The 25,868-nt window shown below is 42.5% G+C and overlaps 1 protein-coding gene across 2 annotated transcripts in view; it reads left to right on the top strand.

Moving 5' to 3' along the window:
* The window catches only part of NSG2 (neuronal vesicle trafficking associated 2), a 51,751-nt gene extending 31,687 nt beyond the window's left edge, over window positions 1–20,064 (top strand). For both annotated transcript variants that reach the window (XM_083594238.1, XM_083594239.1), the window contains exons 4-5: window positions 14,975–15,085; window positions 16,549–20,064. In XM_083594238.1, coding sequence (XP_083450364.1) covers window positions 14,975–15,085; window positions 16,549–16,740 — 303 coding nt within the window. In that variant the 3' untranslated portion in view covers window positions 16,741–20,064. The remainder of the gene's footprint in view (window positions 1–14,974; window positions 15,086–16,548) is intronic.
* Window positions 20,065–25,868: the final 5,804 nt, after the last annotated feature.

The following is a 25,868-nucleotide window of genomic DNA, read 5'->3' as shown; positions in this document are numbered from 1 at the left end:
CAACTGCCTTTTCCCCACCAGCGTTCTGGAGGCCCCCTTTTATACCACTGTCTTTAAAGGCAGCCCTGCAATGGTCCAGTCTGGATGTCCATGGGCAGAACAAAACATTACAAGAAGCGTGAAACTGCTGCTGAAACTGGCAGCTCTGTGTCAAATTCTTTCCTCTCTACTCCACAGCACCTAGTGCAACTTGCCTTGATGTCCTTACACTATGTGCTTTCTCATCTCCACTTCACATCATTGGCTGCCCCTACTGGGGGCAAGGAAATAAGCATCATCATCATGCAAGGACATGGGCTGAATTGCAGTAGAAATTACAAAGAGGGAGAGGAGAGAGAGTAGCCAAGGGCTTTTTTCAGTAGCATCCCTCTCCCACCCCTGACTCCTGTTCCAGGACTAGAAAGATAAAATGGCAAGAAGTTTTGCTTTTCCTGGGAGGGTGGCTTCACCCTTGCAGAAAATTTCAGAACTGTATGTGCTTGGTAGGTAGCTCTGAAGATGACCTCTATTCTGTGCCCAGTGGTGATCATTTATTGAACAAGCTAATGAATGATTAGACATCCTTCTATCATGAAGAGGCTGGAGTTTTCCATAGAAGGGAAGCTTACGCAACTGCATCTGTCATCCATCTAGGATAGCACTGATATGATCTCTTTAATTGTGGTAGCATCTGACAGGAGCTGTTGTCCCTAGGCAACTGCTGTTCGCTCACTCTTCCTCTTGCTGAAATCTTGTGTAATTTCTGCTGCTTGTCATTTTTGAAATATGATACTATATTTTTCTTGTAGCTCAGCTCAATTACAGAGCATCCCGGAACTTTGACCAATTACTCTGCAACTGCATGACTCATCTTGTACATACATTATGACAAACATCATTGCTACTCTGCGTAGGTGGAGTACAAGAAAATGATGTTAAAATGACATTAAGGCCCAGCCACCAATGCCCCAAAGTAATTTCTTTCATTGCTGAGTTTGCCCTGCAGAAAGGCATGTCAAAATGTTCTTAATTTAGAATTCTTTACTCCTGCGCTGCAAGAATGCGCTTGAAAAGGCCGTCTAGAACAGAGATGGGGAAGTGAATAAAGAGAAGTTTTTCTCCCTCTCTCATAATACTAAAACCCAGGGCCATCCGATGAATCTGAATGTTGGACAAGTATCATTTTATCTGTCCTGAATCTCCCTTCTTCATGCAGAACATCGTTAAACGAATTCACTCCTGTAAGATGGCTGTCAACTTGGATGGCTTTAAAAGATGGTTAGAAAATTCATGGAAGACAAAGAACATACCTATGATGGCTATGTTCTACCGCACTGTCAGAGAGATAATGCTTCTGAATTCCAGTTGCTGGGAATCACAAGTAGGGAGAGTGCTGTTGTGTTCAGATTCTGCTTGTATGTTTCCCATAGACATCTGGTTGATTACTGCGATGCTGGATGAATGAGCCTTTCAGGGTTCTTAGTATGTTGGTCTCCAAATCCCATCAGCCTTAGCCCCATGGCCAACGGTCAGGGTGCTCAGAACTGTAGTCCAGCACCATCTAGAAGGCCATAGCTTCCCCATCCCTGCTGAACAAGGTTTTTGTTCTTCAAAAATGTTCTACTTTACAAGGAACCCATTGAACAAGCCAGGCTGAACACACAGTGAACATACATTGAATACTCTGCAGTTGTTCATCTTACTTGAATCGCTTTGGAGTTACTTGGTTTGGTTTGGGGTGCTTGAAGGTGTTTTGAGTCTTCTGAAAGTTTCCTATGGTTCCCTGACAAACACTCCAGGATTTACACAGAAGCCACCAGAAGCTTTTGATTCCCTTTGCATTGCAGGGGGTTGGACAAGATGACCCTCAGGGTCCCTTCCAACTCTAAAATTCTATGCTTCTATGAGCCGAACACATAGGCAATTTAGTTGTGCTGTTAAGCATCACCGTTACTAATCACTGAATCCTGCCAGAGCTGTTCTGTCAGCCTTGGTCTGCCCAGCTCCATGGTTTCTTGAATCATTTGAGGTGACGGCCTGCAGATTCCAGCCTTCACAATACCTATTCTGGCCTTTTCCTCTTCTGGATCTTTCTTTCATAGAAGCCAAATAGTCAGTCCGTCCTCTGAACTTGATGTAAACGAAAGCCACAATCTTGGGACAGATGGCAGCAATGGACTGAGACAGAATCTGGGGACACAGAAAGCTCCCTTGCCTTGAATCAGACCACCGGTGCATATATCTCATATTTGTCCACACTGACTAGCAAGCAGGGTTCTCTCCCAGCTCTAGCTGGAGATGCCAGAGACTGAAATTGCATGCAGAGCAGGTGCTCCATCACTGAGGGGTTAAAAAGCCCTTCCCTCTTTAGTGTTTGCTGTTCTGACTGGAGAGAAACAGAAATAGAAATAGCCTGGTATGAGTGAATTTTCTAGAGTCTTTTGCTTCAAACCAGGTTTCAAGGGGTGTCCTGAGAAGCATAATAATAAGCAGGCATCTCTCACTTTCATTCTGGTGCATGTTTCTGCCCTCCCATCTCATTTATTAGGATGTTGAACAATGACGGTACTCCATTCAGGCATCCTTCAAGGGCGAACAAAATGGATGAGTCAATTATATAAGGAAAATACCCCTGAAGTGCAGGCTTGTGTGTTTTCAATCTGTCTATTCAGTGCAACTCATTTAAACAAATAGTTACAGGCTCAGGCAACAACCGGTTCATGGTAGGAAAATAAGTTGACGCCATGACAACTATCAGGCCTCGTGCCCAATGTATTTGAGGCATAGAGATACTGCTGAAAAACCCTGTTGCTTCCGGAAGAGGGCATAATCAAACGAGCATAGACTGTCCCCTCTCACTTAGGTGAATTGTCAAGCACAGTTGGGTCACTTAAGCACAGGGGTTGTGTAATGTGTTCAGTTTTTCAAAAATTATTTTAGGAAAGTTAGGAGCAAAGGGAAGGGGGGTGAATGGCACAGAAAGGGCAGTTAGGTTACTGAACAGTAAAAAGACCCTGATCCAGTAATACTTTTCATGTTCTTTTTACTTCCTCATCCAACACATTTGTGGGTGACATTTGTTGTCACAAGGTGTGAGCCACTGGCTTTAAAAGGGGACTAGAGATGATGGATAGATCAGACAATGGCTACCAGTCACGATAACTAAATATAAATTATCCATGTTTAGAGGGAATAATCCACTGAATACGCATTGCTGGTAGCTATGACCTTCATGCCCTACCTATGGAGTTCCCAGGAGCATCTGGGTGGCCACTGTGGGAAATGGAATACTGGCTTTGATGAGTCACATTCTGTGCACATATTTTTTAGCAAAGCAATGCTCCTAATATAACACGTTATTGTATGTTATTTTCACTAGTAAATATACTTTTGTACGCATTGCTTGGTTGGCGAACTGCACAACAATATTTGGAGAAGTTCAAATTTTGCAGGATGGTTGCACGTTAGTTTGTGTATTGCTTCGGAAAGTACAAATTAGGTAGATGCACCTTTAAAAGTGAGGTGAATCAAATTTCTGCCCCATCCATAAAGCGGAGGCTGTTGCCACAGTTTCATGGCTTGGACTGGATGGCCTTCATTTGCCCTCCATGCGCCTATAATAATGTGTTCAGTAGAAGGGAAATCGTACCACCATCTGTGAATTCAGCTTTTTAAAAAGTTCTGCTTCATGACCTACGATGATATACACAGAGCAAAGTGCATTTGATTACATCAGCTTTTTCAAAACAAACAAACAAATCTAAAACATACTTCAGAGTACTGCCTTTGATTTCATTTCAAGTGAAAAGATCACTGGCTTTGGGACGGAGGAATGATTCCTCTGCATTTTTGATCTGTGTACAAGTTTCAGGCTTTTCCAGGGCTCTTGATATCGAGGCCCCACTTCTGAGGGATGTCGTACTAAATGTCAGAGGCACATGAACAACTGAAATGTTAAAATGTGATCTGAGGACAAAAACCCCTCAACCTCGGAAAATTCATCTTGGATTCGTATAGTTGCTTCGTTGCTCCAAACAGTGACGTGGCAGGAAGAAGCAATCCATGTTTGGGTAATTTTATAATCTGTGCAATGTGTATGACATATATAATGAAGGCCGGGTGTAGAGTAATGGAAGAGTCAAGTTAAACATTTGTAAATTAGCAGTCATTCATTTTTGTGTTCCTGTTTTAGCTGATTCAGTGCTGTGAAGTCGCACTCCCAATTGTGTTCTAAATGGATCTTTTGATTTCATAGCTGCACTTTATTGTTTTATTGGTGTCATATTTATTCTCACCTACCTCGGCTGATTTGTTTTGTAATGCACACAATGAACTTGTGTTATCAATTGCACACACACACACAATCTGCACATTCACCCTTGTTGCAAATATGAACCCCTTTCATAGCCAATGGTCAGAGTTGATGGACGTTGCAGTCTAGCAACACCTAGAGGGCCACAGGTTCCCCACCCCTGCTGTAAGGTTTCTGAGGTATTCATGGGCAATGCCCCTGTTCTCAAGATGCCACTGAAGGGTGCATCCTTGCTACTACACTTGTGGACCCTCCCCCATCTGTGCTGAGGCAAAAGCTCAGTCTTCAAGTTGAGCATGCTCTGTTCGGGCCTCCTACTTGCGAGAGTTGCGAACTGTATGTTTGAGAGCTCCTCTGTTTGATTTTTGCATAACATACTTAAATTGTATTTCATTTATGTGAGGAAGGAGGCACTGGTCTTTGAAAGTTTATGCCATGATTAATGTGTTGGTCTTTAGAAGGTGCCACCAGACACTTTGCTATAGGTCACCCTTGCTGACTGGATCGTGTTGACTGCTGATTCTTTCCCCTTCATTTTATTACTATTATCTTGCAGCAGCAGAAGCTTAAAATGGACTCCTTTCAGTAATTAAATCTGAGATTCTGGGAGATTGAACCGTAATGCACCAGCAGCCAGATGTTGCAACTCATGAGCTTCCCTCGTGGCCACAGAGGATTCCAACTTCCCTAGACATATCTTTGTTGAGCTGTAGTCACTGTTGCATCTAAAAAGGCTCCTTGCAGATCTGAGGCTTCTGTTAATGCAAAATCCCAGATGTAGCCAGGGTGGCAAAGTGCCACATTGCACAAGCTGATGGGAAGTTATGAGATGTCACTAATGAAAGGTCAGCAGCAGGATGATATGCCCCTATGCAGTAATCCCGTTAATTGAATCACCTGCTCAAATTAGTGATTTGAAAGGCAAGTCAGCTCCAATTTTTCTCAACACGCTCCCCCCCCCCTTTCCTAATGATCCACTAAAAAAAAAGAAAAAAAGAGAGAGATAAAGCTTTTCTGCACCTGGGCATTAATTGGGAACACTGGCAGGAAATTCTTAGCAGGAAAAACAACAGATGCTTTTGCAGATCCCAAAGACCAGAAACCCTGAATTTAGGGAGCAAACTGCATTGTTCACATATTGAGTTCAAACTACTCATCCGCTTGTATTAAATCTAAAAGATATGTAATATTCTTGTCAGCTACATGCATTGTAGACACTTTCCAGAGCCACAATAGTGGTCTTGGAAGAAAGCAGCTGTAATAATGACAACAAAAGACTCTCTGATATTATCTCCTACTAACAGTTATTAATGTTTCTCCTGTTAATTGTTACTAACACTGCCACAGACATGACTGTGAGTAGCAGAAATAACCCTTTGATGCATGACAACAAGTCAGCTTCACAGAGATCTGACATATTTGCATATTTCACAGCAAGTCACATGTCAGGAGGACAGTGTCTAGCTCTGGTCTCCGTCACACCAACCAAGTAGATGGGCATGCTGAAACCCTTAAGCTTCCACTCAAAAGACAGGTAATGCAGGGCCGGCTCACCCATGAGGTGGGCTAAGGCAGCTGCCTCAGGCACAGAAACCCAAGAGGGGGTGCCCCCATAGAGGCCCTGCCCACCTCTTCCACCAGCAGAGAAGCAGCACCAGTAGTGGGGGCCATTTCCAGTGAAATCGCACCGAGAGCTCGCAAGAGCTCCACAAGATCTTGTGGGATCTTGCCGGAACCTATTGTTGCTGCTGCTACTTTGTGGGAACCAGCACGTGATCTGGGTAAGGGAGGCTTCAGGGAAGCGGTGATGGTAGGGTGTTGGGGGAGGTGAAACAGAACCCACACTCTCTGATCAAATAGTTACTCTTTGGCCATTTGCCTCACTCTGCCTAATGACAGGGCCAATCCTATCCTCATCAGACTGCCTGATTGTGCTCAAATGCCGCTTACTGGTTTCCCACAGGTATCTGTTCAGCCACTGTGAGAACAGGATGCTGGAGTAGATGGGCCACTGGTCTGATCCAACAGGCTCTTCTTTTGTTTGTATGTTCTTATAGCTGCCTTTTTGACTTTGCCAGCAATGGTGCCTCATCCAGCCTGCAAGCCACTCTCTGTTTTTCACTGTCCAGCTGCATTGTGGGAGTAGGAGATGAGACCCTGCAGGAAACAACTATGAGATGCTGCTGCTCTGTAGATATTCTCCTTGCCTCTTCCTAGTCTGTAGTGCTCTGATGATAAAATCATAGCCACTGCCCCAGGCCTAATGATCTACCTGTTGCCTGCTCAGGAGGCATAGGATTGCAGTCTTATAGAATCGTAGAGTTGGAAGGGACCCCAAGGGTTATCTAGTCCAACCCTCTGCAATGCAGGAATCTCAGCTGAAACATCCATAACAGATGGAGTATTATTGGAGTAAATGAGCTCTTAGATCTGAACAGGGCTCCTAATTCACCGCCACCCAAAATAAATGTTCACTTCTCTCTCTCCACCCTCCACCCACACTATGGGTGGAATAGGAATAGCTCAGGAATAGGAAAATCAAACCCATTTCTACACTAAGAAATCAAATTTGCTAAGAAAGTTTAAAATGTGAAACTGTACCTGCACAGAATATTTTTGTGATATAACCTGGCTGGCTCGATGTGTTTGATTTATCTCCTGTATTTTTTCCCTGTAAAGTATGGACCATGACTATCATCAAAGCATGGAATTGGGGGCAGGGAGAAACCAGTAGCTCGCTTAAGAAAATAATGTGCTCAGCAAAGAATATTTGCAGCCATTCTGACACTGTCAACCTTCTCCTTCAAGCCCACAATACGAGAACAGATTGCAGGAAAGCAAATCCCATTCCATTTTTTTTAATGTGCTAAAACTCAAAATATTTTAGGCTACTTCCCCGCTTGAATGATGGGGAGCAATATTCCAGGCTGTTCAGTGACAAAGTGGGGGGGGGGGGAATCAAGCTGTTAACTTTAAGGACTTTAAAGTATCTACCTAGAAATCACATTTTAGGACTTCTTTGGTGCTTGCACAGTGAAATGGTAGTTTTTGTTTGTGCCTAGGACTTGGCAGTGCCGTACATCACATGGCTGCAGCTTGGCACTGCAAACATTTTAAGACATCAAATCCATTAGGACTGAAACAGCCTCTAGAAATCATATTATGTGATGGAGATTGGCCAGTCTAATTGAGCCAGCTACTTATTGCCCAGGCAATTTAATGATTTGACAAATTGCTTGGAAACATGGTGTACTTGTTTGTTTTGTGCTTTCACTGTGCCCACGGGACAGCGGGGCAGGGGAATTAGCGGCGGAGATGTCACCTCAGCTGATAAGCTCTTTCTTAATCACAAAATGTGCAGAAGAAGTAGGGCAAGGGTGTCGTGGGATAGCTACGTGGGAGGGAGAAAGGTTTTTTTGTAAAAGTGGGAGGGAAATGTTTCGGAGAGCAAGAGCTTTATTTTACACATTGAGTGCTTGGCTTGCAACATATTTCAAGTCTGTCCTTAACGTTAAGCCTTTGAATTCTACCGATGACCAGTTTAGAATTCATCACAAGATGTAGGCTACCACCTTGGCTGGGATTGGAAAAAACCATGGAGGATAAGCCTATCAATGGCTACTAGTAATAATGGCTATATCTAACCTCCAGTAGCAGAGGTGGTATGCCTTGGAATACCAGGTCCTGGGAAATATGAGTAGGAAGAGTGCTATTGTACTCAAGTCCTGCTTCTGGGCTTCCCATAATCCTCTGTGAGAACAGAATGTTGCCCTAGAGAGCCCTTTGGTCTGATCCTTCAGAGACCTTCTTATGTTCTTAACTTGCTAGCATAGCGTGCTAGCTATGATACAAAGCTAGATACAAAGAAAACGGAATACCAGAGAAGTTCTAGAGAGTTACCAACTGTCCAATATTAGATAAATAATGTATCATAATTCTTCCACTCCATCATACATGGATTATGCTTTATAAATTAAATAATTTTCTTTCTTTCTTTTTTTACATTTTCATTTCTGTGAATAATAAATCATCATAAAACTTCTAGCACATTTTTTCATATTTTGATACTTATTTTAAGCTTCCAGTACAGAATGAATTCATCACATTGTTCCAGATAATATTGTTTTGCAACCCACCCTTTCCAGATCAACTTAAAGTATGAAATCTTTTAGTACAGGCTATACCTAAATTCACCACTCTGAATAATTGTATTGTCAGGAGTCAGAAAACAGAAAGGACTGGGACAGATACATGGCTATGTGGAAGGAAATAAGATCATTAGGAATAGAGAGTTAGTTCAAAAAGGTATTTAAGAAGCCATTTTTTAATTTTTAAGAATTAAAAACAGCTGTTCCAAAATAGCTAGAGCTAATTCATGTTCATTGCAAATCAAGCTCAGGTAAGATTTCCCATCTCTAAGCATTTATTGGGACAAGGGTGGAAGGATCTGCCAGTTTAGTTTCTTGCATTTTCTCCAATCGTAAGTTCAGATTTCCACATTTTGCAGCAGGTTACAGTTTTTAAATAAAAATCCTCTTGAAAATTCACCAGCATTTTAGTACAAATTTCTCCTATTAAACATTTTCTTATATGTTGTTTTAAGACATACATTTTGCAAGCAACTTTGTCCAATAAATTGCATTTCTGTATGTTTTCACTAATATCTTCATTTTTATTCACACTTCCCCCTAGTACATGCATTTTTGTAAATGTTGTTGGGCCAGAGAACTGCATTACAAAATTCAGATAACTCTTAATTTTGAAGGCTAGCTGTGTGTTGGTTCACATATGGTTTCCGAAAGTGCAAATACAACAGTTTTGACCTTAAATATGTACTGAATACAATGTCTCCTCAATTCCTAATTGGAACCCCTACCAGTAGCCGTCAACAAAAGTGCCAATGGGATTTTCTGCACCCAGTATGCTGTATTTAGATTGGGCGCCCTGCTGCACTTGCCAAAGGAGACAAAAATTAGCATCCATTTTATGTCACTTGCAGGATTTACAGGTGGGGTGAAACACTCACAAAAATATCAGAGTAATGAGACAGAATATCAAAAGGTGGGAAACTCCCCATCATTGTAGTTCCACACTACAATGGAACTGTGCCAAACCTAAACCAAGTAAAGAACTCAAGCTTCCTGAGCTGTAGATGTGTTGCGTTACTGTAGGTCTTTCATCTACTGATTTTAGGCTGCGATACTACACTCAGTGCAACATCAGGCGTAGAGGGGCTCAAAAGTGATCTAAGATTTACAGCAGTTCTGTTCAGATGTTCATGCTTGGATAAATTCAAGATTTAATTAGTCAGAAGGCAAGCCGTGTAGTCATTTGTGGTGGCTATTTATTAATACCTCATAATAACAACATTTTTTTCTTATTCATTTTTGAGCTAAAACGATTCGAAATCCCCACTCAGCCAAGAAGCTCACTTGGTGCCCAATCAGTGTCTCTTAGCCTAACCAAGCCTAGCTAAGCCAGGAAAACAGCCATGCCTTCCTCCCTCTCCTCCTTGCTTTGGTTGCTGCCATCCAACTCTGATCTTTCTTGCAGGAAAAAACAAAACAGAAAACAGTTTGCCAAACCTGATATAAAAAGTACTCTAAATACATACAGTTTTGCAGTATAAATTGATTTCGCTCACCATTGTTTTGCTCACTTCCTGCTCACAACCAGCAGCAAAACCTAGCTTACATTACTGTTGTGAATCTATAGAGGGAGGTATAAAATGGCTGTGAAAGGGGACTTAGTGCTTGTATTCCAGGCATTAATTTTTGCTTTACTTAACCAGAATGATGCATCTTTGTAAAAGGACATATTTTGTTCTCTCTTTCTCCCTGCCACCTTGCCAGATTAGTACACCTCTGGGGCTTCAACCAATTTGGCCTGATTATTGTGTGTTTAAATGTGTAAGTCCCAATTGTATTCAACTGTGCTGACGCATGAGCCACTTTCTGCCCCTTCCTCACAAGAAAGCCTAGGCTGCTGCAATCTTGTACCCACTTACCTTGGAGTAAGCCCTATGAAGCACAAGGCAACTTACTTCTGAGTATCCTGTCTAGGAGAATCTGCGGAAGATAATTTATAGGTAACCACTGATCTCAAATGGAGATTACATACAACAACCAATTTATGCATGGCCAATTGACGTGCAACACGCACATGCGCACATTGCAGCGACTCAGAAGTGGGTGGAAAAAGGGGAGGAATGGGGGAGGGGCATAATGGGTGGAGCTGGCTTATGTGTGCTCTGCTGTTGTGTGCAATGACCTGGAATGCAACCCCCCCCCCCACAAATTGGGGGTTGCATGTACAAGGAGACAGAAGCCACTAGACAGAAAATAATTGAAGGTGGGAGGGGCATTCCTTTTGTTCAAACAGCTCAGCTGTCAGTCACAACCCTGATTTCATTTATTGACTAAAAACACTGAAAGGCAGGAGCAGCTGGATCATCTCACAGAAATCATGGGTGTATTCTGGTTAAGACAAGTGCCCGAAAGGAAGCCCATCGGTTTCTGATTGTTTCATATTCAAGTGCTAACGTCAGGATTTCATGGAATGAGATAAAAGTCATCTTGCAAACAAACATAGGTTGGATATTGTCAAATAGGAAAATATGGTAATTGGTTGTTTTAAAAGACACCTACTTGTTGTATGAATCAAGAAACATGTAAAGGAGGTTTCTTTTGAGCTAGAATTCCACAATGCTTTGATCTAATGTAAAACAATAGGAATTAGACAATGGCATGAAGGGGAAGTATCTTGGTTAGCAATATTATCAGGGCTACTTAGTTTAATAAATGTACAGGTCTCATAAATCTACACCATGTATTCATATTTGTTTATTTAGGAGACTCATTTAAACTCCCAGGATGGTTCACAGGAATGAAATATAGCAAAAACAAATCTGGTAAAATACAGCCCATACCCCCAGAGAGCAGCATTAAACAATATGCAAGCTAGAACCGTGTGTCACAGCAATCAAGGTTTTATACATAGCTCCAAGCCCATGACAACTGTTTTGGCAAAGAGAGTGATAAAATTAAGGCTGAGTACTTCCCCACCCCAACTGAAGAGACTTGGAATGAGGGCATTAGCTTCCATAGCAATCCAGTGCAGCAATTAAGTACCATCTTTGATAAATCTTTGCTGATAGGGTAAGGGCAGTGTCTGCCTGCAAAGGATTCCTGTCTATAATGTCTGTGAGTTTTATCTCCCTCCCTAATTTTTTATTTCTCTTTTGTGGGGATTTATATTGCTTTGAGATTTGCCAAGGTTCATACTCTTCTTTAAAAAACACACCCCAACCCTGAGTTTTATTAGGTAGTTCAGCTGCCTGATCATGCAGAATCTGAATGCTAATGAAGTCCTGTATTTCCTTGAGTACTCAGAGAGCTGTAACTCACCCTTGGCACCTTCCAGTCCATGTTTCCCCCCCCCAAATTTTCTTTCTGGTTTTAAATGGCTGCTGACATTTTAATCCAGATCAATTGTGTGTTGTGCATTTTTCAGGTATAATGCAATGCCACAGAATATTTCTGTGGGTGTGTAGAAGAGGGAAGAGAGTAACTAAGGATGCCCGGAGAGAGGGGAAGCTAAGAACAGGAGGGAAGAGGGAGGGTTTGAATCTGGGAGATAAAACTGGAGGTTCACAGACGGATACAACAGTAGTAGAGTCCCTAAAGAGAATGTTTAAAGCCATAGTTATGGCAAGCGTTCTGTGCTGGTAGCCGTGGCACTTCTATCAATAATCAAAAGCTGGTGTGCAGGAAGAGGAATGTTGGAGGAAGATGGAGCCTGGTGGGAGAGAGAAGCAGGGACTGGAGGTTGGGATGCGCTAGTGAAGGAGGGAAGAATAGCAGACAAGTTGGGAGGGAAGAAAACGTGGCTCAGTTTTGGAGGGTGTGTTAGGGACTCTTAGGGAGGGAGAAAAGCAATATTGTTGGTGGGGCAGGTTTTGGGGATGGATTGATGGGTGCAGGAGCTGTGGTCCTCAGCTGTTTGAAGCTTTGGCCATGGGATTTGTTGGCTGCCCTCTAGGCAATGCAACCTAACGTTCCCTATGTTTGGATTGTACTGCATCCCACGACACTTCATTCCTTCTGCCACATTGACTGTCCTACAAGGTCATGCATTCTCCTTGATCAATTCCCAGAACAATTCCTTTTACGCTCTTTCAGGGATCACTTTTCTTGTTTCCAGGTGCTGTAGTGCCCCAGATGCAACCTGGTAATGTTTAGCACAACCCAGTAATATTTCAAGTGCTGAATTGCACATTTTCTCCCTACATACTAGATGTCAGCTTGCTCATTTTATATGTGCTAAAGATTCAAGGAGTTCATAACTTCAAAATGTTAATAACTCTGACATTTCTCCTTGAATATTTGCCTGTTATTGTAACCCTTTCCAATTCAGCTTTCTATCCCAGCAACAACTCTGTATTTCATTGCTAATCTGCATTTTTATGGCAGATTTATACATTCAGAAAAAGCATGCCATGCAGTCCTGCTGAGGGTGCACCACTTTGGAATGGAAATGGAGGGATCACATGAGTTAAGAGTCTTCCCTAATACAAATAATATTCCCCCTTTCTGTCAAAATGACAGCCTGCCTCTTCTTCTGAGATGCTATTAGCTAGCATTGTGCAGGGAGGCTTTTACAAATTACTCTCAGACAACAATCTCCAGAGTAAACTGTAAGCATCTTGTAAATATGCTTTTATACATTTGAATATGCTTTTGGTGTATTATTTTCACTGAGTGTCTCTCGACTCCCTAAATTTGAAAGGTCTTGTGTGGGTTAGACTTAGCCAATTCTCTGAGAGTTCCTATTCTTTTTGTGCTCTTGTGAATGCATATTTGAGCAACTGATACCTTGATTTATGGTGAAGGAGGGCTGGTGCAAACGCACAAGCCAACAAGCTCATGACCACATTTCTCTGTGTTAGGGTTTGACTATCCCTGGGTAATGAAAAGTGCTGCTGCCTGTACATTGTTGGACTACAACTTCCATCATCGCTGACCAGTGGCCACGCTGACTGGGGGTGATGAGAGTTGTAGTCCAACAAGATCTGGAGGGTTACTCATTGGCTGTTCTTGGATTACATCATCTTTCACAGCTGGTCAGTCCTAGTGTCAGTTACTGCATTGGATTGTGATGGAATCGGGTCACATTGGCCAAATGGGCACCCCTCAGGAAGCACCACATTGTCCAAATTTGGTCTCAAAGGCATGCAGCGAGTGCAAAGACCTAAGGCAGCCGCTTTGATATTTATATTCCTCAGACTTGTTCAACCTTTCCCGGCAATAGCGCTAGACAGGTGCAGAGCGAAAGGTTTCACTATTCTTAGATTGTTGTAGGTGGAAGGAACATACTGACCCTTTACTCATCTCAACTCCCTGTTCTTAGCACAAAAATACATTCAGCCAAAGCAAGGTCTGCATGAGACGCTCCTGCTTATGTGAGAGGGCTCCATAAGAACAAGATAGGTTGTGTTTTTTTTAACCTGGTTCTGAAGCTACTGATAGTGGCCTGGGATTGTGTGCTAAATAATACAGCACAAAAATGAAGCATTTAGTTCTGAATAACTCTTTATTGCCTTTTTGTGTCTGCCAATAGTCAGGCTCACCACAAACCCATCTGCCATCAACAGTCACTTGCTGCAAACTTGCTGCACAATTCAGAGCAGTGTTTATAACATTTAAAGCCCTAATGGTTTAGGACCATAGCTGCCAACGTTTTCACTTTTTTAAGGGAAATTCCCTTATTCCGAATAGGATTCCTCGAAAGAAAAGGGAAAAGTTAACAGCTATGTTTTAGGACCAGGGTATTTAAAGGACACACAAATGTGACTACTCTTTAAGATTGCCTAGAGAAGTTTGTCCCCACATCCCTTCAGCATCTCTGACATTGGAGATGAACTCCCTGCCAAGGGAGGGGCTCCTTGCTCCCACTCACAATGATCTTCCATAACCAAAAAGCCTGACCATGTCTTTTTTAAATGCTGCAATGTTTTACTCTTTTAAATGCTGCAAGCCACCACAAATCTTAAAAAAACAACAACAAATAAAACGGGAAGGTGGAGTGTCAATATTCTGAGAGGGAGGAAAAGAAAAACACCCTCACCGAATTCCAGGGAAAGTCTCCTTTGGCTAAATCTAAAAACACATCATAATTGTGCTTGGTCTGCAACAGAAGACATAAAAGGAGGTGGTGAAGGCTTACAAGATGCACTTGGCTGCTTTTGAATGAACCGTGCATTGTTGCTCCCTTCTCACAATGCCACTAACAGTTACACGCTTGGTAGCACACAGGTTCTTAGCATCAAGTGCCAAACAAGGCAAAATCTTCAAAATACTTTTCCAGTGTGAAACCAGCAGAAGTCAAAGGAGATGCAGCAGCAATTTTTGGTTTATAATAAGAAAGCAAGGTGGGAGAGGGACAAACCCAGGTTTTATAGATGATGCATAGAGAAAAATGCACATCATCAGGGCCTCAATTTAGAGGGGAAATCGACATAAAAACCTGGGGATATTGGATGTGGTATTCATTTAATTTCCATGCTTAGTTAAGCACTGCAAAGTGTGATAAAGACTGCAGTCTATTAGGCTGATTGTTAATATAAGTCATTTAACTGTGAGATGCTGCATATGTCAGTAGACTAATATTAGCCCTCTTTTGCAGGTCACTATTCTCATCAGTCTGGCTCTTGCGTTCCTTGCCTGCATAGTATTTCTTGTGGTATACAAAGCTTTTACCTACGACCACAGTTGCCCAGATGGATTTGTTTATAAGGTAAGAAGTCTGAGATGGATGAACTGTCTCTGCTAATGACAGAATCTAATTCACCGCACGGCTACAATTTAGTCCTGCATTTTCGCATCAGGATCAAAGACATCATTTGTCAACAACATGCTGAAAAGCAGTTAGTGATTTAGGAAATAGGGGTTGGTAGCACCCTCTGCCAACCACAATTATTTTGAACTTGACAGGTTTAGATCTGCATGAAGCCAGCCCCACATATTTCTAAATGAGCTCACATGAACTGGCCTTTAGAGTTCGCTCACTATGAAGATTAGCCACTGAACATTTTGGGATAGAGACTGTGTGCAGTGCATTTTAGAGGTTTGGTGGCAACTCTCTGTAGATGCTGGATGTGTGCCCTTGGGGAGAAACGTGTGCTTATTCTAGCAGGATATTTGTTTTGAGGGTTGAGGCAACATAGGATATAGAAAACAAAAGGTGGTGGTTACCATGCCAGTCCTCTAAAATGAGAGGGATTTAGTAGGAAGAGGTGATTTATTTTGCTGGATCAACTTGTGGATGAGGTAAGCTGGAAGAGCAAATTTCAAAGTCTCATCATAACTGGGTGTGGGGGAGGGATGAGGGAGTGAGGTTGGGGAAGGTTAAGTATGGACAGGTGTGAAATGAACACCTGCCACCCAGTGAGTTTTCTGGTTGACTGGAGATCTGAACCTGTTTTCCACATCCTAACAAGACAATCTGGCACACACTATATTTTATTCTAGAATCAATGGAGACTGTGTACACTACTTGCTTTTTCTATGCAGTCCACGCAGAATCAGATCTGTTGCTTTTGGGGGGCGGGGGGCTGATTTCATTGTGAAAATAAAGGTTCAGCTCAGCTGGTTAGAGCATGGTGTTGATAATGCCAAGGTTGCAGGTTCGATCCCCATATAGGACAGCTGCAGGGGGTTGGACTAGATGATCCTCAGAGTCCCGGCCAACTCTATGATCTATTGATTTCAGACTGATTCTGCATTACCCCGCAGAGTGTCCATTTGAAAATGGATGTAGGTGGTCCTGGCAATGGAGGGTATAGCCACACCTTTCCAATGATGTTGTCAGTGGGCGTTTACCAAGATTTCAATCACCATGTACATGTGAAGGGAGTAAAAGGCGTGGATAACTTAATTGAGGGGAGGTTTTCAAACATGTAACAAGTCACCACCCACCCACCCTTGTGGATGGCAGGATCTAGAATCAATCTCGATTGAAAGCATCATGTTGAGGATGAGCATGAACAATTCAGGACATGAAAAACTTCACTTTTTGTGCTACAAACGGGTTAGTGTGCGCAGCCTCTGTCCCTTGCCCTGATACTGAATATATTGGGAGGGAGGGAAATGTTCAGAATTTCCTGGATCAATGCAGGATGAATAATGTTTATTTTTTAAAAAAAGTTTCTGTAAATGAGATTGCTACTTAATGGTCATGCTTCTCTTCCTTCCCTTCAGCATAAGCGGTGCATTCCAGCCTCCCTGGATGCTTACTATTCCGCTCAGGATTCCAACTCCAGGGGCAGATTCTACACCGTCATCAGCCACTACAGCATGGCCAAGCAAACCAGCTCACGGTCCGTCTCTCCCTGGCTTTCTTCCGGATCGGTAAATCATGAAGCCAAGGCCGCCAAGACAGAAGGCCATTAAAGCCAGCTGGTGGCCTAGGGATGGAGGGGAATGGGGAAGAACAACATCATGTCTCTAAAGCATTGCTCTAGTTCAGCGAGGGCACTGGGCAATCAGTGCAGCAAGAATAAAGCAACTCCAAGTGCAGGTGTCATCTTAATGGATATTTCTCTCTCTTCTCTCTCTCGATCTTTCACTCTTTCTCTCTCCCCCCCTCCTTTGGTGCATTGTTCTCGTTGATTTGTAACTAAGTCAAAATCCTGTACAAAGGCATGTTAGGTGTTGACTATATCTTAACAATGTACAAATATTTTTAAAATCATTGCTTAAGATTTGTTAGAAAAATGAAAAAAATAATGAAAAAACACACAAACAAAAGCAAATCCAGAGAACATTTGCGAGGAAGTAGAAGAAATCACAAGCATAGTTTCTCAGGCCTTACTTGCCCGCCCCCAAAGGGAAAACAGCAACAGCACACAATACTGTGGAATTTGTCTGTCAGATTAAAAGGGAAACTTGTGTTGATGGAGGGACACAATAGAATGTTACACTAGGCTGGGCAAAAGGGCATGAGCTCTAGCCCAACTTAGGGCTTTACAGATCTGATCTATAAAATGAAAATGGAGGCGGAAGCCCTTGATGCAATGCATTCATTGGAGTCCCCTGCATGTGCAATGACCTGGTGGATCATGGCTGCCATTTCTTTGGTTTCTCTCTCAGAGGGAAATACTGAGGAAGGGCCATAGCTCAGTGGCAAAGCATTTGCCCTGGATGCATAAAATCCCAGGTTCAATCCCCAGCATCTCCAGATAGGGCTGAAAATGTCCCCTGCCTGAAACCCTGGAAAGCCATTGCCAGTCAGTGTAGACGGTCCAGAACTAGATGGATCAGTTGTCTGACTCAGTAAAAGGAGTCTGAGGGCAACCTTCTTGCTTTCTAAAATACCTGTCCTATTAGATGTCAGAAAAGCTGAAACAGGAATATCTGAAATGACCTATTTCTGCTTCAGAGGCCACAGGAGGATTGATTCTCCAGTGCAGTGAGCAGTATTTTGAGGAAGATAAGCTCCTGAAATTAGCTTATTCTGTAGATAATTAGTAGCTTACAAGAAAGATTCTATGAACACATCCAGAGGTGAGTGCCTCTCAGACTTGCAAACCTAAATGGGTTTTTTCCTACTCTTTCTGCTTCAGCTGTTCCTCACCTCATTCAACCTCCAATTGACTTATTTTTCAGACAAAGTGATTATTTTACATACCCCCCCACATAATCTGCATATTACTTGGAGCTGTTGTGGAAAGAACAGGCAGACAAACCCTTTGTGTACCATATGCATGCTTTTCCTTGCTGGACCATAGCTAGATTCCTTAGGATGATATGTTTTAATCCCTCTAGAGTCATATTTTTGCCATGAGCTATGAAGCCAAAAGCTAAAATACTCAACTATTACCATGTAGATGGCAAAGAGACATGGAGCCACTTTGCATATACCATTCCCCACTCACAAAGAAATAGTCTAATTCCTCTAAAAGTCGGGGTGGGGGGAAAACTGAACCTGGATAGCTCAGTTGGTTAGAGCCTGGTGCTGATAATGCCAAGGTTGCAGGTTTGATCCCCACATGGGGCAGCTGTAGATTCCTGCATCGCATGGGGTTGGAGCAGATGATCTTCAGGGTCCCTTCCAACTCTACAATTCTATAAGTCTATAAGTGTTTATTTTGCCAAGACTACTTGGCTACTGCATCTAGGCATCTGGTTTATACTGGGTCAGAGCACTGGTCCATCTAGCCCAATGCTCTGACTGGGAGCAGCTTTCTGGGGTTTCAGGCAGAAAGAGAGCAAGCGAGCTCTTTCACATCATCTGCTACCTGATCCTGTACTTGGAGATGTTAGGGAATGAACCCAGGACCTCTTGCGTGCAGATGATGTGTGCTACCACTGAGCTATGGCCTCACCATTTTCCTGCATAAAAGCCAACCTTTAATTGGTAAGACTTCAGGAAAGGGTGTTCATTTCCCATAAACAAGTCTTGCTAGGCTTGTCATTGGTGGGATGGAGACAAGTATATTTTGATCGCATCAAGAAGAGTGGATTCCATGCCAGTCTCCGTCACCAGCTGACTGCACAAAACCACCTCGTTGTGAAAACAAAGTACTTGTGTGAATTGACCCTTAAGCCCAATATGCTTTACATGGTTTGGAGCAGGGGTGCTGCTTCCTTGGAGTGGATAGTGGTCATCAGGGCAGGGTATGGCGGCATTTCTGGCTTCCTAGTGTGGAGGTTGCTGCTGGTAACTGAGAAGGAGAGGGTTGAGGCAGCTGGGAGGTTGGCACGGTGTGGATGCAGCGGCAGGAACATCACATCAGCTCTGCTGCTGAACCCACCACCACACTCGACTTCACTGACACCTCCCCTCTCGGTTAGCAGCAGTGATCTCCTCGTTGGGAAGCCTGCTGGGCAAAGCTGTCCCCTGCCACTGGCTGCTACTGCTTGCATTATCAATTAAACGTCAAGGCTTACTAGCACCACCTTAGGTGCCCAGATCATATGGGCACTTCCATGCAATTTGACGCCGGTGCAGGAAGTCCCAGGGCATAGTTTGAGGGCATGTAATACAACCTCCTTGTTAAAGCTAAGCAGGTCTGGGTCTGGTCAGTGCCTGAATGGGAAACTGCCTGGGAACTCCATGTACACTGTCTTATGATGGATCCCGGAGGGAAAGCAGGTTATAAACATACTGTAGAAATATTATAACTTCTCTGAGTGAATGATCATTCAATTAGATGTGCTGGAATTTGCGTGGGAGTGGTCAGTGGGAGCAACGTTTCGATGATTATGCCCAAAGTGAACCAAATTAAAAGGAAAACTAAGCAAAGTGAAATTGAATCAAACCCAATCAAAGTGTTATACTGACTGCAAGTGAGAGTCCTAAAAAATGAACTCGGAAGTCAGATATCTTATTTAAGTCAAATATGTATATTTTGTTTGCAAAAAAAAAAAAAGTCCATTGAGTTGGAGCTGGAGTACAAAAGGAGTTATGATAAATGGTTGTATAATGTAGCCAAAACTGTAGTGCCAAATCTCATTGTCTGACTTTTTATCCTTATCTCTCTACCCCCTTCCTGCTTCATACTTCACCTGTAAATCCATTTCTCACCTGAAATGTACAAATCCATGGGGAGGGGGGGTTAAGCCCCCAACAACAATGCCCAGAACAACTACTGGACAATTTATAATTTTGTGGTGTATTGTATGTCAGTAGGTAGAAGAGACTGAAGTATTTTTGGTGTAGTTCTTGACCTTTTCTGACAGGACAAATAAAGCTAGATGTGTCTGAGAGTCTCAGCTACTATGGTACGGTTATTTTTATTTTCTTCACTTAAAAGATGGGGGAGGCAAATAAAATGTGGGTGAGTTAGTATGCTTGGAACTGCAAAGCACTGATTGCTCACATTTGCCTTATCTTTCTCTCTCTCTCTCTAAACATGATGGGCTGGCAAAGGGATGTAGGAAGCTGCCTTATATCGAAGATTCAGTAGGATTTTTTCCTTGCCCTACCTGGAGATGCCAGAGATTGGACCTAGGACATTCTGCATGCAAAACATGTATTGTCCCACTGAGATATGGGATTCATGAGCAAACATGCATAGGGTAGTACTGCACATTGCAGCAACCAAATATAACTGAGTCCACAATAATTGCTTATCTAGCATGAACCCAGTGGCACTTGTGCCCAGGAGATTTGCTGCCTCTGCTCAATGCATAGGCCAGCCCATAGTCAAGTAATATGTTGTGAACCACCCTGTAATACTTGGATGTAGAGCAGTATACAAATTGGGGGGGGGGGAGTTGTCATACTATGATGTGACCTTTTCAGTTGACAGCTAGGATTATTTACTGCATCAGGCTGCCTGCTGGTCCTGAAACCTTTCTTTCCTCTGACATGCAAAATAAGAAGGGCTGCATTTGTAAGAAATCATTGCCTTGTGAAACTGATAAGCTTCAATTACTTTATAGCATCAGAAGTGAATGCCAGAATGGACCTTAGCACAAAAGGTCAGTCGCAAAAATATATCACAGTCTTGCCACAATCTTATCAGTGTTGCTGCTTAATTCCAGGATGATTAGCAGACAGTTAGAACCAAGCTAAAAGTCTGCAATGAAAGGCAGTTCTGCTTGATGAGTCATCGGCAATGATTGAGAGATGATAAAATTGTCCCTTTGAATCAAACAATCATGTCATGAAAACAGAGTTATATAAACCAAAGAAGTTAGGTTTCAAAATTAAGCATAGTGACAAGGTCGCTGTCTGTGGCGAAACTCTTTCAACTTTCATAGAGGAGATTACTTCCTCAGAACTCTAGAATGATAGAGCTTTAATTTCCCTAGAGATCCAGTAGAATTGACCCAAGGTGGCTACAGGCTTAAAAAAAACTCTGCCCTCTGGTGACACGGAGGACTCAAAAAATGGAAGAAGGAAATTAAAAACCCATCAACAGGTGCAAATGATTGGGCTGTTTGTCCAGCTGTGCCACTCGGCTCACAGAAGGCTTTTCAATCCCATGGAGGCATCTCTGGAAGGAAGGCAGAAGGAGGCCATTTCTGTTGAATTTATTCCAGAAGAACACTTTATGGGAGACAGCACAGGGAAATGGTGGAATTTGTGAGAATCACACACTGTCTTCCATTTGCGGAAGTCCCTGCTGGAGCAAAGAGCCTTTCATGAGTGGAAGAACACATTTGAGCACACTTCTGATTATGGAAAGTTAGAAGGTGAGGCTGCAGCTCCATTAATGATTTTGCAGGCAAAGGACAATAGATCGGAATAGGTGTCATGTTTAAGGTATGGAGGAGAAATATAGCTGCTTTGAAGAGTACGGTGAATCACCTGTGTGGAAACTAATCAGCCTGTTTGAATGTGGTTGTCATGGAAGCTAGTGTGGGAAACAATCTTTCTGAATCTGAATTGCTGTGTGAACCAACTTTTATAAAGGCTGCTTAGGGCAGAACTATGAGGGGAAGGACTGCAGCTCAGTGGCAAAGTGCAATGTGAAATCGGCCCCTCAAAAGACAAAGAACAGGTGCCCTCAAGGAGGTGCAGAAGGCCTTTCCCTTATTGTAAAGCAGGGATGGGGAGCCTGTGGCTATTCAGAGGGTGCTGGGCTACATCAGCTGAACGTACCTCCCAAATAAGGATGCTTCAGATGTCAGCTAACTTATACCTGACTCCCAACAAGTGTTTAGTCTGTGTCTAGAGACCCCATGTTTCTCATATCCCAATGAAATCACATCCCAGACAAAAGAACATCAAAAAGCATTCTTTGTTATTCTCTGTTTGAAATTCCTTTTAAAATGTAGAACAGCCAACCGTAAGAGAATAGATTATCTTGTCAAAATTGATACAATATCCCAGTTACCTTACCAGTTGCTCAATGAAAGTATAATGTGAACACTTTCTAAAATGATAGTTCTGATTTGCAAGTAATACATGGATGACAATGTAAACGTGTGTTAGAAATGGAGTTTCGTAAGGTTTTCCCCTCCCTAACCCCACTGCAGAATAAATAGGTGGAGGAGGACTGCTTCTAATTTTCATTCTGCTTCATATTTTTATGGACTCCACTTCCCCAGCCACCAGCAGAAAGTCTCTGTGGCTCAGTGGTGTCTCTCTATGACATTATTAAAAGGGAACATTTTTCTATTTTCAGCAGCACTTGGGATTCGATAAGTGCCACACTTTTGACTTTCATATTGAGTATTCATAATAACTTGACAAAAAGAAATTGAGACCGTGGAGGGACCCAGACCCTTGAAATAACTGATATTGCTGTCAGGGGCTGTTTCTGTGATAGGTCATGCCCATTTAAAATGTAGAATAATTGGGATCCCTTGACTCAAAGCAGCACGGGCTGAATTTCTCAGCATCTAATTTCTCTGCAACAGCAAACTGCCAGGATAGCCTGTTCTGCATTGGGTGGTCCTGGATAAATACTGCAGAGTGATGGAACCTTTAACACACACACACACACACACACACACACACACACACACACACACCCTTTTGCATTGTCATTATTTTCCCAAATAATAGAACCAAGCACATGCCTCATTATAGCAAGAGCTTTTTTGTCTCCAAGGTAAGTGAAGAATTCTAATTTGGCTTATGGAGTTAGGAATGGTTGTACCCACCCCATTGCCAAGTGCCAAAGACATTGCATCTTCCTCCCTCCTCCTGGGAAATATTTATTTATTTGTTTCATAAGTTTTATATAACACTTATTAGAATAGAAGACCTAACAGTGGTTTACAATACACAACCACCCAAAATAATTAAAAATACCAACACATCAAGTGATGTGTTAAAGAGTTGTTTAAATAAAAAAACACAACCAGCAATTATAAAACACCTATGCTTATTACTATCATGTATCAAGATGACAGGTTAACGTTACGTGCCTGGCTGGAATAAAGCAGTTTTTAGCAGGTGCCAAAAACAATTGCTTAGTATCATTGGTCAGGAACAAGAACTTTGTTGTCTGTTTTAAACTAGAACAGAACAGCAACAGGAAATTTCTGACCTTGTGCTTCCTAGTACCTAAACTACAGAATGGCACTATCCACGCAGCTGCCATGCAATGAAATGGTCAACTGGCAGGTGAACCCTAACCTCATTGAAGGCTTCCTGACTATCTTCTCATATAGCATATTGTATGAATGTTGTAAAAAGGGGGAATCTGATTTATGACCCAACCTCATATCCTTTAATGCAATGCTACAGATGGCGCTTGGGCAGTAAATTTTGGGTGTAACATTCTTCCTTATCCTCCTGGAATCACTTCTCTGGAGTGGGTGGTAGTGATGATTATAAATATAAATTTCATGTGGTGTTAATGTCTTCACCAAAGCACCACATACTCTTGCAATCACAGATACCATGTGGACAGTTTTGAACTGGTGTAGCAGATAAACCAGTCTACTTGACTTCTGGGGCATTAAAAATAAATTCAAGCTCCCCCTCGATGTGAGACCTAAATCCAAAATAGCAGCATATGCAAAAATGCAATATGGAGGAGTACATTGTCATTGGAGGCTCAGGTTAGTAGGAGTGCCTATTTCAGGCTCTGGGTGGTTTGCCAGCTCTGGCACCTTTTGGGCAAAGATGACTTGGTCATTTAGTCTAGGCTAGGGGAACTTTCAGACTGGATTATTGCAATACAGTTTAAATGGAGCTGCCCTTGAAGATCACTCAGAAACTTCAACTTATCTGAAATGCAGAAAGCTGGGGTTCAGTTTAGAGCCCACATAACACCTGATTTTAAACAGATGCATTGGTTACTATTACTGCTGTTACTCATTCTGGGGCCTTATTGATGAAGGGTGGGTAAGAAATCAAATAAAATTCATTCATTCATTCATTCATTCATTCATTCATTTCTCTCCTCTACTGAATGAGCCCAATCCTCTGTCTTTTCTGTAGCAAGCAGAACTTTGGAGGTAATGGATTTGTAATCCTTAAACATTTGCATTTAGAAAGGCAAAGAAGAGGCTGTACAAGACCGTTGCCAAGTACAGAGAGCAAACCCTGATGTGAGCCCTAAAAAAATGAGAACTTGTTACAACTGAGCGGAACCTCAAGCAGTGAAGGCAAATGATAACAAGAAAGCAGATAACTCGGTCTACTCTCGTGGCTTCCTCTTTCCACTATTACTCAACTCTGTCAACAGTATGCAGAATGTAATTAACTGTAACAATTTGGCTGTGTTTATGAAAATAAATAAAAAAACCAGAGAGCAGCTCAGATAGAGTAGACTGCTAATTGGTTCTGAGTTGCAGGGAATTGGTTTGGACAATGCAATGCAACCTGCATGAAAATGCAGGTCCTTCAGGGTTGGTCCTCACCCTCTGCCCTAAAACATCAAACTTCTCCTGCTTCACAAATGAAATCAGAAGGGAAATCTAAACCAACTTATTTGTGGTGGTGGTGTTTTTTAATTGATTTGTACTGATGTGTTGGGAAATCAGTCAAAGCAATTGACAAATGACCCCTTGGTTTGATTCAAATTGATTACAGGCAGTTTCATATGTTTTGCTAGCAGTTTCTACCTAATTAGAAATCTTTAAAGCAGAAAAAACTCCTTTGTAGACTGTAGCCCTGTTCAAGTGTTATACCACGGGGTGTGGAAATGACATGAGAAGATGGAAACCAGGGTCACACATGCACACAGCACTGCCAATTTGCCCCTGCTATTGAGGGGGCTCAATTTACAACAGCATTTTTTCCTGCTCTGGTATCAACTGGGAGTCAGCGAATGATCTAAAAATTCAGTTTGAGTTCTCTTCAGTGCACTTCCTTAAAAAGCCCTAGATTCAGTGTGTACTAAAAAAGAGATCATTATAATAGAGATGAAATGCTCCTGTGCTTCCCCTCAGAAGGAATGTCTTCATTTTCCTCACTAGCAGCCATTTTGCTTGCTTTTCAGGGATACTCTTTCCTCTCACTTTAAATGGAACAGCCACACAGACGTTGTACTCTTTTTTGATGCTGAGATGTATAGAGAAACAAGAGACAAAAGGCTTAGGATATGTGGGGGGGCAGTGAGGGAAGCCCCCACTACTAAAGATTCACTTTGCGTTATTCACTGTAAGAGATTTTCCTAGCAGGTGACTCTCCATGGAAACTGGAGTTTGCTAAGCTGATGGCTAGGCCTTGAAAATTGTGAGAGGAGGAGGAAACCTTCTCTCCAAGCTGCTGCTTGCATGATGACTGAGGTAAACAAATGTGCTACCTTCAGACAAAATCATTGCAACAGTCCTGCAAGTGTGTATATGGTAGATTATATAGTTCTGAAACAATATGTCCCTGCTCCCTTAGCCATCCTGACATCCAGGATGTGATGTTATGGGGGACTTTTCCAGACCCCTCAAGTGTGCTGAATTTACATAAGCTGCCATGGCTTCTGAACACATTCCAGGATGCCCCAATTTCCCCAGAATCTGCTCCAGGCCGTGCTGTGTTTACTGATGAGGTGCAGACTGGGGTGACCTTCCCAGGGCCACTCTAGGACTTGTGGCATCTCTGGTTGTTGTGGGCAGTGCTTTTTTCTGGGGGTACTCAAGTGTACACAGTACAGACACCTTTTTTCCTGCGA

Source organism: Podarcis filfolensis (genome assembly GCF_964270895.1).
Source record: "Podarcis filfolensis genome assembly, chromosome: 2".
Lineage (NCBI taxonomy): Eukaryota > Metazoa > Chordata > Lepidosauria > Squamata > Lacertidae > Podarcis > Podarcis filfolensis.
This window is presented reverse-complemented; position numbering and strand designations above follow the sequence as displayed.